Source organism: Ylistrum balloti, unplaced genomic scaffold, assembly GCF_031769215.1.
Source record: "Ylistrum balloti isolate Yb309-2 unplaced genomic scaffold, AGI_CSIRO_Ybal_v1 Utg370246, whole genome shotgun sequence".
NCBI classification, from domain to species: domain Eukaryota; kingdom Metazoa; phylum Mollusca; class Bivalvia; order Pectinida; family Pectinidae; genus Ylistrum; species Ylistrum balloti.
The window spans coordinates 598363-617433 of record NW_026782198.1 but is presented as its reverse complement, the minus strand read 5'-3'; the positions used below and the strand labels follow the sequence as shown (position 1 = coordinate 617433).

At 33.2% G+C, this 19071-nt stretch overlaps 2 protein-coding genes across 2 annotated transcripts; one reads left to right on the top strand and one right to left on the bottom strand.

Moving 5' to 3' along the window:
• Positions 1-520: 520 nt before the first annotated feature.
• LOC132552395 (uncharacterized) lies at positions 521-1705 on the top strand. Its single transcript, XM_060216564.1, has 2 exons — positions 521-594; positions 832-1705. The coding sequence occupies exons 1-2, from the start codon at positions 521-523 to the stop codon at positions 1703-1705; spliced, it is 948 nt and encodes a 315-aa protein (XP_060072547.1).
• Positions 1706-11905: 10200 nt separating this feature from the next.
• LOC132552394 (interleukin 17-like protein) lies at positions 11906-14893 on the bottom strand. Its single transcript, XM_060216563.1, has 3 exons — positions 14849-14893; positions 12986-13149; positions 11906-12308 (listed from the first exon to the last, which is right to left on the bottom strand). The coding sequence occupies exons 1-3, from the start codon at positions 14891-14893 to the stop codon at positions 11906-11908; spliced, it is 612 nt and encodes a 203-aa protein (XP_060072546.1).
• Between the last annotated feature and the right edge of the window lie 4178 nt (positions 14894-19071).

The following is a 19071-nucleotide window of genomic DNA, read 5'->3' as shown; positions in this document are numbered from 1 at the left end:
CGCGTGTTGCAGGTAGCTATAATTCCATCATAGATAATGCAAATTAGATTGAGTTTTAGTTCAAAAGATGAAAATTCTAGATAGAGTGCAAATTTCGAGTAAATATGAATGATGATAATTACGTTGTGGTTTATTTTTATTAAAGTAAACTCATAAAGCGTAAAATTAATGGAAAACTCATTGGACGGGAACACAACCCGTATTTAAATGCACACAAATATTTATATTTCTTTGTAATTTTCCTTGTGTGAACGTTTGTATGCGTCTGATAGTTTTCATTAAATATTTTTCTACAGAATACATATATACTTAAAAGCTCGAAACTGATATTTGTATACTGTTTGACGAGATATATTCTGCAATTGGCTCCTTATTAACAAAACAGTGGTATTATTATTTATCTATGTGACAATATAAAGTAAGACATTTGCATCTTCTCTAGATATCACTATTCCTTACCATTGTTCATGGGAACCCATTACAAACGTGCCGGGAACCAGATGAAACGTACATCAACATGATGCGGAAGAGCGTACTAGAAGATTTTGTGTACATGTCTGAGGCACATGTACACGTGGATGAAGTTAACCGACAGTAAGTTAATATAAAACTATTAATTGATGTTTATGTACACCAGTGACTTTAAAATGATTCATTTATACTTGTCTGTATTCCACCTGTTGCCGTTTTAGTCTCACTTCATTCAAATATGTCAGGAATGTTCATATTCTTTGAGATGATATTTTTCTGATATTTTATTGATACATGCATGGTTTCATTGAGCAGTACGGAAATGTCGTTTAATATTTGTTTTCGTTTATTTTTCTTAAGGATTAAAAGAGATTGTCAGTCAAGAACCTTGCTCGCTGGTGAAAACAGCTTTTCATTGTGTCCAACATACCAGGAACTTGACAGGGATGAAAGGCGAACGCCAATTGACATACTTCAAACCAGGTGTTACTGCGATCGCTGTGCCATGCGCCGTAGGAGGCGTTATCAGTATAAATGTACACCCGTCTTCCGGTACATACCTGTCCTAATGAAGGTAGGCTGCACAAATAGCATATATGATTACATGGTAGCTGAGCAGAAGGTTTCGGTTGCATGTGTTTGTTCGGAGAAACTTAAATCGAAGTTTAATCGAAGAACTGAAATATCTACTAAACAAAGAATCGAACATGATGTGACTAGAAATTCTAACACAGAAAATAAAGCTACGCATTACAAAAGGATTAGACAACCACGGCCTGTACAGATTGACTCTGACGTGGAGGCGACGCCTCATGCGTTTGAATCAACAGATACCATCGACTTTGCTCAAAACGGAACCAATGACGGCGAAGTGCAAAGGCATCATACAGAAGGAAGTCTGCTGGAAACAGAGAAAATGGCGCGTACTTTTGTGTCAACAGACGACAATATTGATTCGTCTGAAGAAATACAGACGGAAATACATGTTCCCGAAACTGAGAAAATGCCAGTTGACTTTGAGTCAATGGAGGGTATAGCTGAATCCGTTGAAACAGTTTCAACAAGGACAAACCATCATGGATTGACGTCACATCCGACAGAGAGAAAATCTCAAGATTTCAAATCTACAAATGCAGAGCCCCAGAACGTTTTTCCTCCTGTTGATCCGGAAATGTCATCTGTCTATGACGATATACAAGGATATGATACGAGTATTGAGCGAATGCCGAAATAAAAAAAGTATTGATAGAAGTTTTACAATTGCCGAGATTTATCATCTACCTGTCAGAGTTTACCTATTTTACATATTTAATGTTAACAATATATTGATTTGTTTATTCTTTTAGTTTAAATTGAGTATTAATGTTGATGTTTTGTTCTGATTAAAAATCTTATTCTATCATTAATGTTATTATTTTCAACATGGAGATGGAATGGAGCAATGTCTCTACATTATCGGTTTATTTTACAGGTAAGTTAGAATCAACGTTACTGGATATCACGGATGGCTTATAAACATCCTCTGCATGACTGTCAAAATGTTACGTGGTTCACTTATCTTAAGGTGAGGATTGAAGCTCATTCCTGTTCTACCTCGTTTATGTATTCCGGTGTTTACACTATTGATAGATTTAATATTGTTCCACATTTCCCTACTTTATATGTTCAATTGTCTTTCAGTACAGCTGTCTTTCATGTTGTTAGATATATAAAACTAAAATTCGAAATTAACAAATGACTCATTTTCAGTGTGTTACATCTTTTTATCGAAACTATTTACCATACATATTACTTCTATCAAATAATGGTTTCAACTGTATGATACCACTATTTAATTCATATGAGACTCGTCATTTGCTAAGGGCTGAAATTGATAAACCTAGAAGATGACTGAACATAATCAAATTAATAAACCAAGAAGGTGACTGAACATAATCAAATTAATAAACAAAGGAGGTGACTGAACATAATCAAATTAATAAACAAAGGAGGTGACTGAACATAATCAAATTAATAAACCAAGGAGGTGACTGAACATAGTCAAATTAATAAACCACCAAGGAGGTGACTGAACATAATCAAATTAATAAACCAAGGAGGTGACTGAACATAATCAAATTAATAAACCAAGGAGGTGACTGAACATAATCAAATTAATAAACCACCAAGGAGGTGACTGAACATAATCAAATTAATAAACCACCAAGGAGGTGACTGAACATAATCAAATTAATAAACCAAGGAGGTGACTGAACATAATCAAATTAATAAACCACCAAGGAGGTGACTGAACATAATCAAATTAATAAACAAAGGCGGTGACGGAACATAATCAAATTAATAAACAAAGGAGGTGACTGAACATAATCAAATTAATAAACCAAGAAGGTGACTGAACATAATCAAATTAATAAACCACCAAGGAGGTGACTGAACATAATCAAATTAATAAACAAAGGAGGTGACTGAACATAATCAAATTAATAAACCAAGGAGGTGACTGAACATAATCAAATTAATAAACCAAGAAGGTGACTGAACATAATCAAATTAATAAACCTAGCTAGTGACTGAAACAAATCAAATTCATAAACCTAGGAGGTGACTGAACATAATCAAATTAATAAACCACCAAGGAGGTGACTGAACATAATCAAAATAATAAACCACCAAGGAGGTGACTGAACATAATCAAATTAATAAACCACCAAGGAGGTGACTGAACATAATCAAATTAATAAACCACCAAGGAGGTGACTGAACATAATCAAATTAATAAACCACCAAGGAGGTGACTGAACATAATCAAATTAATAAACAAAGAAGGTGACTGAACATAATCAAATTAATAAACCACCAAGGAGGTGACTGAACATAATCAAATTAATAAACCACCAAGGAGGTGACTGAACATAATCAAATTAATAAACCAAGGAGGTGACTGAACATAATCAAATTAATAAACCTAGATAGTGACTGAAACAAATCAAATTCATAAACCTAGGAGGTGACTGAACATAATCAATTTCGTTGTAGCCAATGTCAACTCTCAGACGTTGGAATTTAAATTTTGAATTACTCTCCTGTCAATATTTTTGTCCGATGCTTCCGGTTGAATTCTTAATACAGAATTTCTAAGAGTTTTGTTATGGACAATAAACTTTTTATTTTCTCCACGTCTTTTCTTTCTCACAACAGCTTATAAAAAGAAATCAATGTACACTTAGGCTTAGCCAAATAAATATGTTTAGAAAATGTAGTAAGCAACCAATCATTTTAACATATCATAGATTCCATTGCACAATTGCTTGAGTGTATTCTACTTACAAGAATTATACAAAAAAAATTAATCATTGCATGAATTCGATTTCCCAATTACAGTTTGATGAAATATTTTCGCGGGGCTCAATTTTTATGTTGATGCTTAACAGTTCATGGACATATGAATCGTGGATTGACAGTAACAATGAAATCAAGACAAAGATACAACCTACGATGAATACTCGATATGTTTCCATATGGATAACACAGACATACAAAGCAAAACAAGGAATATACATTAGAATACTATTGCGACGTTTGCTTATGAGTATACAATATATCCCCAAAGAAGTTACCAATCGAGATCCTAAACTGCAATGATAAAGATATGTAGAATTGTATCATACCATAGTGTTCCACTTTACTAAAGATGGTTATTGATCGTTTGATAAAAATAAAACTGTGTTCGTTTAGTTCAAAATTATAGCCGTAATTTCAGTCAGATTGTTTTACTGTAAAGACCGATTTTTTATTGTTCAAATTTTTTGCAGAGTTTGATGCAGAAGGGATTTACTTTTAATACTATTTTTTCTGATCTTATTAACTCATAGATAACGGCGGAAAATTGTAACAAACAGAAATGTGTAATTTGTTAACAATGAATATACAAAAGTATACGGACTCGCAGCCGGACACAACCCAGCCATTCAAAAAGCCAGAAGTCATATCACTCGCAGCCAGGACACAAACTAGCCATTCAAAAAGCCAAAAGTCATATTGGACTCACAGCCGGACACAACTTAGCCATTCAAAAAGCCAAAAGTCATATTGGACTCACAACCGGACACAACTTAGCCATTCAGAAAGCCAAATGCCATATCGGACTCATGGCCGGATACAAACTAGACATTCGAAAAGCCATACAAAATCATTTGTTTTAATGTCAGTATCAAGCTTTAAGTGCTGAATCACGCAAGCCAATGCGTGTGGTGTATATCTATGTCAATACTACAGAAGAAACTCGATCCAATATTTCTTCGGTCACGCAATGAAATGAGGTTGTTAAGCGATTGCATTTCATTTTCTACACTGATTGTCTTGGATTACAACTCCTCCCATTGTCCGATATCGTACCATTCAAAGTGTTGATAAAATCCCTTAGAAATCCAAATTCCACAACTAGGAAGATTTTCTGAATGTCTGTACGGCAAATTTCTTGACTACGGAATCGGAAACGGTCGAAACAAATGTTAATCCTATTTTAATTATAAAAGGAAATATATAGCTCCTTGGATTTTCCTTCGATAGCTGTATAAATCTTCTTGTTGTCACCATTATCTAACACTCCTCTCAAGCAATAAAAGTATGAACACTATGGCCCATCAGGTAAGGTTGATTTACAAAATAAGCTATCACTTTAGTGTACCGTTAATACATATGGTATAGTAAAAAAAGAGCATTCGTAGTAGAAGACATCATAGATATATTTCCGTTTGAGCTTGGAACATAATTGTCATTTATGGTTGATATAAATGACAATGTTTGCAGTCAAACATCATATTAGGCTGTAATGCAACACATCAATCGTCTGCAAATAGTTGACAGTTATTTCAAGCATAAATGATTCAGTTATAAATTCTGTTCATGTTATTGTCCTTTGTGTACTGCTAATCAGTTCTAGCTGAATACATTATTCCTTACAGATTGGCAGTGCAGCGTTGCTGTCTCTATGTGAACAATTACAAAGTTAAAGATACATGATATATAGTATCTTAAAGGACATATTTCCTAAGAATTATATATAGTCGTCACGTCATGTAAATATCACATTATATGATAAACCACATTGCATTTAGTCTGATTATTAGATGGAAAAAACTCTGTATGTTACAATTTCAATTATCTGTTTATCATTTGATATGTTTATAATATGTTTTCAAATGTTCTAGCTGCATTTCTTAATATATATTTTCACAATTGTGCTTAATACATATTTGTTCATACATATTGGTGATATACTTTTGCCTGTAACAATTTTGGTTTCAGAATTTCCCCATGTGTTGTTAATACTTTCAGGATAACGAGTGTTTATATCATAATAACATAAAATAAAAATATGCTTATATATATATATATATCTTCTATAACAAATTATCCAAAATGCAGACATTGATATGATATCAGCTATTTTTATAGGTAGCTGATATGAACTTCTTTTTATACCAATTGTCATTTATTTCGTAAGTTCCTTACTTTAACAGTACAATGTACTCTAGTTCTAAAATTTAAATTTTGAAGTAGCAGCTTTTTCATATTTTGGAAAGTTACCAAGAAGTGTGTCTCATTTATTTTCAGCTTTGGATGGTATAAGAAACTAACTTTCTTTCTTAACGTTATTTAAGGAGGCCTCAATGGACAAAATACGAACATGTAAACATAATCATAATCTGAATCTAGGTCAATGAAACTAGGGCAAAATATGAACAAAAGAGGAAGACTCCTTAAAAGGTACAAAAAAGGGATAAGACCAGGTTGTCCGGAAACGTAGGTGTCTTATGCTTCATTGACGACACCTGCCATGTAACCTTTGGTCAATCCAAGTAGTATCACATTCTCAAATGAGAACAAGGTATACAACAACGGAACCAACAGGAAAATTAACCAGCATAAAGCACGCCTAGCTTCATATAGAACACAAAAAAGAGAAAACCTTCTCCAACATTGTCATCAACCAGCATATTTTGTATGTATTAGCATTTTATCCGTCAGTTGACGACATCTTCTCGAAAATTGTGATATTTAGAACAGGCTCTTAAATATCGAATCAACTGAGAAAGTAAATGCCATAGGTTTTGGATGCATAGCTGTTGCTATCAAGAAATGGAAACTATATCATAGGGAAAATGAAAGCATCACACTTATCATACACCTTAGTGGAGAGCTGTTCGTGTTGGTTTCATTGTAGGAAAAGATCGGGATAAGCCGCCGATATAGAAGAGTCTGGAGATCGTGTCTTTGATTTCCAATCATTGGCAGCATATACGATGGACGTGGTCATTAATTCTCATGTTATTTAAAGACAACACGTCATCAATAAATCTGAAAGTGCAAATTAAACGACTTTGCAAGGTCTCTGTGACCTGTTTCGATAAGGTCTTTAACAAATTCAGTTCGTATGAAAACATGAACAAGTCAGCCAATAGAGGTACAGAGTAATTTCCAATGATATGCCAATGGTCTGTTGGAAGATGTTACCACTAACAAGAGAGCTAATACATTCTTTCAGTTTAGAATGGGGTATGATGGTGTACAGAATTGAAAAATAAATGGTATTCATATTAGAATTTTATCTATGTTCGTATTGCGACTGATTAAGTTAAGTGACCGCTTTGAAAAAGTTACAAACATTCAGTGATATAAAAACAAGAGAAATTTAAGCACAAAATCGATAAAACGAAGAAAAGATCAAGTATATATAATACGGAGGCAATTAAAAGAGAGAGAGAGACAATTAGACCAAGTTCTGAAAGGGTATGCGTCTTATAGGTTAATCCAAGTATTTTTTTATATTTAAATTAACCAGAAAGATATGTGATTTAGATACTATACATACCATCCAGACAGTGACGAATATGAACTCGGTGTTATTGAGAGACCACCCAACCAATTGATTTTACATAGACTTCAGAGTTGATGTTCTGTGTTAATAACATTAAAACTGTTGAATTCAATTTGGCCATTATGATCTATAACAAAAGTTTAGGATTTCACATCATCACCGAATAGAAAAGGAGGAGGGAAGCCCTTCAGCTCCAACTTTTTTCTACGGGAAGGGGGGCATTTTAAAACAGGATGAATTCCACAGTTAAAATTCACAAAATTCTTTATTTTACCTGTTAATAATATGAACTAAAATTTTGACCAAAAAACTCAAATCAGGCTTACCACATTTATATCAACATTATCTATGAATAATTACCTATCAGAACATGCATCTGTTTTGGAACATAATTTACTGGCCAATCAGTGGCGGCCAAACTTTTGTTCTGGGGCTTCTTCTGTGCATAGGGGTCATTTCAAAAGTCTGTTTTCAATTTTCAATCCTTTGTTTACCACAAATCATACAAATATATTAATTATTAAGACCAAACTCTAGCTTATAAATTGTCAATTCATTACAAAAGTATTTCTATCTTGTATATGTTTTATCCACTTTGCGTTAGATTTGTTACAATTTAATAAATGTTTTCTTTGTTACATGGATAATACAAAAATAAATATATATTGCAGATGATTTCCCTATTACTGATGTTGACTGTAAATCTATCGGCTGCTGTTGTGTGTAACGAACCTAGTGTGGAAGATTTAACGCAACTTAAGAGTACACTGGCAAATTATCTATACATGACCAGTGAATCGCCTTACGGGGAGTAAGTCACGTGTTTGATATTATCTGATCTTATTTATTAATTGATTTTAATTTGTTTCATGCTGGGAATATTAATACTTATTTGACGAAACATAATCAAACATATTGCTTTAAACATTAGACGATCTACACACCATTTGTAGTTCTATCTTTGATTACTCTGGTGTTGGTTTACATAGCTGAATATAACGCAGTTACCTTCATTTAATAGAAGACATTTTTTTCAAAATTTTAAAAGCATTTTTTAAATTAATACCATGAGACTTAACCCGATAAAAATCGATTCAGCAAGATTTTTTAAACGAGAAATAACCAGAACACGTGATTTCGAAATAATTCATAGTAGTTAATTAAAACGAACTCATCCAGATCCGATAGAATTGAACTTAGATGTACAAAATGTTTTAGTCTTATTATATTTTTTACTACAAATGAAATGATGAAGCAGTCACCCCTTGCAAATATGTTTCTTTTATTTCTTCATTTACTCTTAGACCTACTTTAAGTTCTAGTACCATTCATTGTTTTGTCTTCATAGGAAGATCTACAGACCATACTTCATGATTTTTCTTTCAACATTTTCCTTTTGGACATACATCGCATTAAATGAACATAGTAGCACTATAACGCATGATACGATTATTTACATGCTATCACATAATTTCTTTTACTTTTTCATTTACAGTCCAATAGCCAATAATGATCATTGTCCTTCTCGTTATTCTTTGATGCAACAAAGAGCAGTGAACACCGTCTGTCCATCTTACACCATAATCGAGTCCGACCTTGACCGAATCCCAGTTAACATTTCTCACACCAGATGTCTCTGCAGAAATTGCCTTGTCAGTCATCATAGCATGTGTCACGTCATTCATCGACAACTTCCGGTTCTTAAAAAAACTGGAGACTGCAGAAATGGAGAACTTGTGTACAATGTTGAATTGCAAGATGTTGCAGTGGGATGTACCTGTTTACACCGTACAAATACATAAATTACGGATTCAAGAAAACGCCACTTTAGAGAACTTGTTGCAAGTATTAGGATTGGATGTGAATTGAAATTTTTTTTTTTTTTTTTTTTTAAAAATGGAAAATAATTGTCAAAGGCACAAACTTTTAATTTTCTCTTTATCTCTACTCCAAACCTGTTTGCACATACTTTAATAAAAATCATGATATGTTGGTTGTTTTTGTTTGTTGTTTGTTACTATCAACATTTATATTTCAACGGTGATCTTGTCCCATTGAAATTGTCGCATTAAGATATGATCATATAGAAATAGATGTGGAAGCGTCAATTTATCGTGGCTCTTATTTACCAAAAGGCCTTGATGGACAAAGCTGTGATTGTGCCAAATTTAGTTTATTTGATCAGAAATTATTTTGTCGTAAAACATTTATAACAATGTAAGTTTTTATAAGCCATTTTTTTATTTTATTTTTGTGTTCTTTCTATCTTTTCCTGTCTGATATCCTGACGATACACAAGTCTTTCTATTCTTCAATATTTTATGATTTGTTCGTATATTGCAATAAAGGATTTATTAGAAGTTTAAACTGTCTTTCCTTTTATCATTAAGATGTTAAGTTTCATATGGAATCAAGAAACTATATTAACTGACACGCAAAAGAAACTAACCCTCCAATGTTCGATACTATTTTATTGTTTCGTTCAAATGAATCTTTTTATCTATTCGATTATATATCACAGTGAATTTAGAGTTAGCAATCATCACTTAAGAAAGCAATGTCAAGGCTGAATTAATGGTAGTCATCGAAATCTTGGATTAATTAATGTACGAAATCAACGGTCTATTAGTTTGCACGTTTACATTAAAACAATATGTCTTCTTTCAATAATAATTTGTAAAATCTTATAAATTTGGCAATATGTTATTGAGAATTAAAGAACCCACAAGAACATGACAACAACTCACAATCTCATGATTTCAACCAGACGTCTCATAACAACCAGCTACCCCAGGAAAAAAACAAGACATCTCATGGATACAACAAGACATCTCATGGAAACAACAAGACATCTCATGGAAACAACAAGACATCTCATGGAAACAACAAGACATCTCATGAAAACAACAAGACATATCATGGAAACAACAAGACATCTCATGGATACAACAAGATATTTCATGGAAACAACAAGACATCTCATGAAAACAACAAGACATCTCATGGAAACAACAAGACATCTCATGTAAACAACAAGACATCTCATGGATACAACAAGACATCTCATGGAAACAGCAAGACATCTCATGAAAACAACAAGACATATCATGGAAACAACAAGACATCTCATGAAAACAACAAGATGGAAACAACAAGACATCTCATGAAAACAACAAGACATCTCATGGAAACAACAAGACATCTCATGTAAACAACAAGACATCTCATGGATACAACAAGATATTTCATGGAAACAACAAGACATCTCATGAAAACAACAAGACATCTCATGGAAACAACAAGACATCTCATGGATACAACAAGACATCTCATGAAAACAACAAGACATCTCATGGAAACAACAAGACATCTCATGGAAACAACAAGACATCTCATGGATACAACAAGAAATCTCATGGATACAACAAGACATCTCATGGATACAACAAGAAATCTCATGGAAACAACAAGACATCTCATGGAAACAACAAGACATCTCATGGAAACAACAAGACATCTCATGGATACAACAAGACATCTCATGGGAAATCTCACAATCTTTTGATAACAACAAGACATCTCATGGAAACAACAAGACATCTCATGGATAATATCCATGTGATAATATCCCACCAATCCATGATAACAACCCGTCATCCCGTGATAATATCCCACCATTCCATGATAACAACCCGTCATCCCGTGATAATATCCCACCATTCCATGATAACAACCCGTCATCCCGTGATAACATCCCACCATTCCATGATAACAACCCGTCATCCCGTGATAATATCCCACCATTCCATAATAACAACCCGTCATCCCGTGATAATATCCCACCATTCCATGATAACAACCCGTCATCCCGTGATAATATCCCACCATTCCATAATAACAACCGGTCATCCCGTGATAATATCCCACCATTCCATGATAACAACCCGTCATCCCGTGATAATATCCCACCATTCCATAATAACAACCCGTCATCCCGTGATAATATCCCACCATTCCATGATAACAACCTGTGTCTATATCCCGTGATAACAACCCATCATATGATAATAACCTAACATCCCTTGACAACATCCCACTTCCCCAAGATAACAAACAACTATCTGAATTCAATTTTTCAGATTATCTCGTCGTAATATTAGATATAATGGCAAACACTTGTGTCTATATCCGGATGTTTTACATACATTCGCATGCAGCTACTAGGAAAGAGCTTAGTTTGCCAAAAAAGTCAAATATAGATCACCATTGATAACATTCTTTTAAGTTATCTATTAATTTTAATTCCTTATCCTTTTAAGATTCATCTGGTATACCTATGTTCTAATTTAGAAAATGGATCAAACAAAATTGTTGAAATTCGATTTCAATTTGCACTAATTGAGAAGTGTTTAGAAGTGGCGTTCCAGAATATGGCAAAGATTGGGGATTTTATTACAAATTACATCATACTAGGATCAGGAGACCAGCAAAAAAACATAACACCAAATGCCATAACCATTATTTAATAAATTAAAACACAAAGTTCGAAAATCATCATGTTGAAAAATCCTGTGGAATTTTACGAGTTGCAGAATATTTCTTTTTCATTGGTTTCTTCCCCTTCTTGATCCTTCTTGTTCTTTTCCTCGTCAATGGTTTACGAACGCAGTGACATGACACTGCTACCCTCTGTTGCACAATGACGTAATCATACTCCCCGTTCACACACGCATCCTGTCTTTTCAGTACCGGAAGAAAGCGATGCGCCGGCTCACACCTATACTGCAGTCTGTTCCTTCCTTTAATTCCAGATATCTGACAACTGTCACATGCACAGCGTGTATGCATGATCACAGAGGGTATTCTCGTCGGCACGGTTTCCTTCACCATGTAAGATGGACACGTAGAGTTTGTAGTTTTGGGGCAAGTTGTAATTATTTCATTGGTAATCTTTGATCTGAAACACATATTTTATATATCTAATGATTAACCACTTGGTATACATATTATTCTTAATCTACATATGAACTAGGCATTTTCTTTAAATCTCCCTGTATTTGTATCAATGAAATCATTTAAGTTTGGGGCTATTGCACCTCGCCGTATAATTTTGACACTTAAATTTGGATTTTGTTCGGTGGCTTCAATAAGCTTAGTTCTTAACATCAGCTAAACAAAATAGTTTATTTCATTTTTCGTTATATTGGACATAATTGGTATTGAACGGCGCTATTCATTAGTATGTTTGCACAACACATATGTATACAATTGTGTAAACTTGAAATCACAACGAGACCATTTTTTCGTGTATACTCATGTTGTTAAATTAAATTTATTTGGTTGGTTTTACAATATCACAATACTGTGACCTTTGCTGATCTTATTAAAAATCAAATATAAATGTTGATGATTTCTTAAAAGTTGTATGACACACAATTCAAATGTAAATATCCATTCAGCTTTTTTTATAATTTTTGACTAACTTGTATTGAAATTATCGTTATTAATTGCTTACATTTTTCACAATATGCTTAGGTCTATATATATATATATATATATATATATATATATATTATCTCTTTTATCTATTTGTTACAAATTCAATAAACATAGATCTGTACAAATGCTACTTACGGTAAGATCTCAATCACAGCCTCAGAGTGTATATCGATGGCGTCGTATGTTAACCAATGACTGTCCCTTAAAAACAGCATCTGTGTTAAATTTTTCAACCTATCCGAACTCGCTTCTCTGCAGGCTGGAGGGCGACCCGTACACATTACAATCAATGCCGTCATCTATGGAGGAAGAATAATAGAGTGTTTTTATTCGCTAGATAAAGTTTCGTACCTAATTAACATTCGTGCCAAGACTGATTTATAACGGCGGACATCAAAACCATTAACGATTTGTAAATGTACTAGCTTGTGTCAAGTAAAATTTGTACACGTTTCTTATAACTAGTATTATGATTTAATCATACTTATAATTGATTATACTTAAAACTGTGGTTATGACATTACAGTTGTAGTTTTGCTTGTTACGAGTAACCGTGAAAAGATTTGTAAAGCAAATCAAGGGAGAAAGCCATTGTTCGTTTTATATTCTCCGTGAACAATTTATCGTCTTTGCTAAACTGCGAGAATTTTAAAAAATAATATTTTGCATAAGTGTCATACTTTGATTACACTTAACATTTTTATTTGTAAAAAAAAACTCAACAAAATTCAAAATTGTTGTATCAAATAAGCAGAGTCACAAACAAGAATGAAAAGGTGTTCCACAGTATAACATATATGCGTGTCGATCGTACATCTCATAAATAATACCGAACACTATCTCAGACTATTAATGTCAGTTGTTTATAGTTCGTCTTTGATTTGCATGGTTGACTTGCCCTGTCCCAGATAAATGACAGGTAATATTCTAGTTGCTGTAACCCATTTCCTAGACCCCGATAAAAGATTTGTCAACTTGCAAAAATTCAGGCGCACTGAATCTGAATCGTTCTCCACATATGATGAATTTTATAAGCTCATTTGGTCGCTTCATAAGGTTGTCTTTTTACGTGTTATTTGACATGTATTTTGCTTGACTTATATAAATTTCACTCGAAATTCAGATCATCTTTAACTCCATCTAAAATTTTGAATAAACTGACAATAGACTATTCAAGATCTAGGAGAATAGGCTAATTCTATGCAGCAAGGTATAAAACACCTTGAATTACGATTCGTGTATCATGTTTTATAGAGGAAAGATAGCTATCAGAACAAGTACAAGCGTAAACTCATTTACTCAAGGATATGTGAAATGGCAATTATCATCCCTGTCATCAAAACAAACAGTGTCTAAACGAGAACTCGACACCGATACACAAAATACGGATATGACAAAGAAAAGAAGTAAGGAAGAGAGGAATGTTGAAAACAAAACCAAAAAAACACAAACAAACATTGAAATTGGAATGTTGTTTCACGGGCCTTGTGTGGGACCTATCTAAACAGCTGTCCTGAAGTTGGCAAAGTATTATTCTTCAAATCTAATGAAATATAAACATCACGACTTTGGCGGTTTGGCATTTCTTCTTTTCACTTTGTTGCTAATGAAAAATGGCGGGCGAAAAAAAGAAATAACAATGTAAATAAAAGAGAGGAAAATCCGCCAAAACGAAAAAAGAAGAAATGATAAAGGGAGGAGACGTCAGGAGTAAACCATCGTCATTGTATCTGAAGATACATTTTATCTGAACAATCAAGATACAATCTGCCAGAAATACTATATTACATACCCCATCTCAATTCCGCTGCCGTACACTTTACACGGAATATTTGAAATCATACTTTTCATATTTGACTTTTGAATTTTAAATAATGCAAAAAGGTTCTTGTGAGTTTGTGTGTAAAACTGAAGTGAAGGAAAATCTAGGTAGATATTTATGATTCAGTATTTAACCTATCTGGAAAAACTACAAGGGGACACTAGTCGATAATTTACCTGACAGAGCAAGATGACCACATCTCTAAAACGAAAAACAGTCATGGTATGAGATTCTCCTGGTCAATTCAATGGTTTCTGGTCTCAACTTAAAACGGACAATTTTGATTTTACTTTTATACAAACACGGACTGGTTTTCCATCATTAACCTTTTTTCTCTCTTTCCTTCCTGAATCTTCTTGGCTATCATTTGTTACATTATTAAACAGGAAGATATTTCCATGTTCACGTATAGGGTATATTCACATATGGATATTAGATGTCAAAATAATTCCCAATCAGATAAGCAGGGAAACTATGTACATATATTACATTGCAATTCAATCTCAATTTCATAAAAAATTAAAGAAGATTAATGAGACTTAAACTTACCACAGAATTTTATCATAAATATTTGAAAAATCACCGCGTCATGCTAAAATCATGATGCTACGTCACAAGATACATGTTTGATTTTTACAAATTGACGATTCGTAAGAATACAATAAATATGACATGTTTCTGCGCTGCTGATAAATTTGTCTTATTACATATATTTGTAACTATTCTTTAAATCGTCCAACAAGCTAATACTCTAAAATCCTTCATTTTCGTGGTAGATTTATTTTCGTTGATTTTTGCTGGAATAAGTTTAAGATGCTTTATTCGACTACATTCATTGAAATTTATCGATCACGAAACAGTATTTTCTTGAAAAACCATAAAATTTGCGCCCCACCAAAATATGTGATTTTACAATAGTGAGAGCTCTCTAGTCAAACGCACAGTACAACCACATACAGATAAGTTTATGTAAAATTTCAGGATTACATTACATTATCTCTTTCTATTCCTAAGTTAAACATTCCGCTATAACGTTAACGGCATTAATAAAGTTCCTAACGGGCGGACTTTGACCATGACCAGAACCAAAATAATAGTAGATAAAAAAAACTTCAGCTTAATGGTATATTACACTTGTATTTTGAGAAAACAAAGTCAAACAAACTATACATGAAAACTGCACACAAGTAATAATTTTATATACTTCAAATTAGATAGATAGATAAAGATTCGCCAAACAATGAATAAAACTGCATCATACAGCTGCTTTTGTTCTCCCAGAACTCTAAAGGCCATGGAATCTGGTGTTTCAATAGAAAATATAATGACAACGAAACGACAGATGTGGTTATAGCCTCCTTCGATTTTTTGTCCTAAATAATCATGAAAGTCAAATGTTTTAGTTGAAAATGTAATAAAATACAGCAGGAAATTATCTACCTTTGACCCAATTTGTAACTCAAACTTAAGGTCAATGAAACGTCAGGATATGAAATAAAAGTTAACACTGGAAAAATAGATAATCAGACCATGTGTTAGACAAGGGTAAGTATCTTATACTTCAATGACGAAACCCCTACCATTCAAATATATTTCAATACCTTTAATGTAACATTAATTCTAAATTCATACCCATTTTCCACTTTCTATTTTATTATCTGTGATAGACTGTATATACAACTGCTCATCAAAATTTTTCACATTTCTTTGATGTTTACATTCACCTCACGATTTAAGCCTTAAGCATCACTAACGAGTCCTATAAGACCAAAACAGTTGTATGGTTCGGTTTAATTCAGTATTTGGTAATACTGATTTAATTCTAATTTTGAATCGATAACTCCTGTTAATTGGTAGAGTCCTTTTAATGGTTCATTTAACTCAGAGCTTGTCAGGGTCCAACACCCAAATTCCCATATTACTCATTTGTAACAAAACATGACATCACCTGATTTATGACAATATTTGAGAGTAAGAACGAAAACGTCGACTTGTGTCAGATCTCAAACCAAACTCGATAACAAAATACGATGAAACTAAGACAAAATAGGAACAAAAGAAATACTTCTACATCTACCACATAATGACCAACTTGAATAGGTTGAATCTTTTGTCATTTATGGTTCACACGAAGACTCCTGAAAGTACAAACAGAATTAAGCTAGGCGTTTCAGAAGAGAATTTGTTTTATATTCTACCGACGACACTGGCGTTGCCAATTATGGTCAATCCAATCAAATAATGTCAAGGTAAACAAGGTGGGCAACAACGAGACCAGCATTCCTACGAACAAAAGTCAAACACAAAAAGTTAAGCAAAATGTCTTATACAAATGATCGCCATTTTCATTCAGTTTATGGCGTTTTATTTCATTGATGATTAATGAATAATTAATTTCAAAAAAATAAATTCTGGTCCTTTCTCTTTTTCGTGTTGTCAATTAACACTTAATGGCAAACTTAACAGTATTTGATTTAAGGTAAGGTTGGCAATAAAGTCTTCAAAATTAATAAGTCACATTATATTGGGAATCCCTTTCGCAAAGCATGCAAGTGGTTGTCTGTGAGTGAAAAATCCACCTATGACATTTCTTCGCCAGCTGCGTTTCATAATAGGTATTGATTCAATTAACAAATCGAGGAAAAAACAGAAAATTTATGGATTGAGATACTTTATCAACACGGTAAACATTGTATAATACTTTATATGGGTGTTTTACGCTCACAATACTGTGATGATACGTCTCTAGTAATGAGCATCAGAAGATATAAGGAAAAGTATCCGATACCATGTAACCTGAAGAATTATTATGTGTATCATAAAACATTGAAATGTACCACCTGGTACCTCTTTTTATCAAAGTAATTGCAACTTAACGATCTTATCGCAAATCACACAGTTTTGTTCAGTTAAAGAAAACAATATTCACATCATTTCAAAACGGTAGTCTTCTAAACTTATGTCTTTACCTTTAAACGTTAAAACACAATGTGAACCCAAGTTACAATTATTTCTCAAGTATCAAACTATAAATATGTGTAAATCTTTCATTAAGCTAACAAGGCTTTTCAAATACTGTTCCATCTTCATACCTCTAGGTTTTAGTATCGTTTTCATCACACTGTATCACAGTTTGAATTGGGCACGCTTGATCAAATTTTACTCCGTTTGACAAAACATTGAAACATAGCGAAATAATAAAATAAAGACATTTCCCAGATTTAAACACTGATTGAGATTTCTGATGCTGTCACTAAAAATTGTTTCAAAGTGTCTTTAGATTAAATGCTTCGTTTTGCTTTTTAGTATCATGTTAATTATCCAATACCGTATATCATGTAGTATTACCTGTCATAGAAGGATTATTACTAAACAAAGACGATACAAGGTAATCAATTAAATTGAATTTTATTTTCAATACCTGAGAATCATATTAATGTTTTCTCGAAGGACGAAACTGTATGATGCAGATCAATTAATCATATGGCTATATCTATCTTGATCTAAATATTCTTAATATGTTGTTATAGATGTCATTCACTGAGTTGTCTTTCCTGCTATCATTTCTTATACGAGGAAATTATTTTTTTATTTTTTCGTCAATAACAAAAACGTGTATATAGATTATAAACACTCTTCTTTAATCAAGACCAAATAAAGTATACCATTTAAAACGTAATTTCACATAAACACAGGCAAATGTAAAAACAGATTATCAAATGTCTTATTTTGGCATTTTCTCCGTTTCACTATGATCAAAAATATATTGATGATCGTTTCGATGGTCTTCTGCTTGAATATCATCGGTATGAACGGAACTAGGAATTTCACTTCCGGGTTCAAAGTCCGTAACAATCTTTCCAGTAATTGAGTAAGACATTGTGTCGTTACGCCGAGGCTCCTCCACCGGTCCTAACTGATTTCGATTATCCTGCTGTAAAACATGTTTCTTCATGCACACACATGTCACAGCTACTTCCTGCAGGAACTCCCTGTATTCATACACACCTGCTACACAACCGACCTTCTTCAGGACAGGGATGTGTCTGAGCACAGGTTTACAAATGTGATGATGACGATGCTTGTGACGTAGTACACAATTCTTACAGCGACATCTAGTTTGAATGATTTGGGATGGTATTCTTGTCGCATCAAAATCTAGTTCCTGAAAGGTAGGACAGAGAGGGAAATTTTCTCCTTTCTTTGGTAGGCGGTAGGATGGGCAATCTTGGTCAAACCTAAAAATTAAAAGTATAAGATTAGAAAGTTTGGTTTCGTCTTTTATGTAAAGAAATATCCTCTGTCACCTAAACAATAACGACCTTAAAGAATTTCACTACGTCATTATCGAGAAATGCACAAAAAACAAGTTATGAAATACAATGTATCATACAGTTTT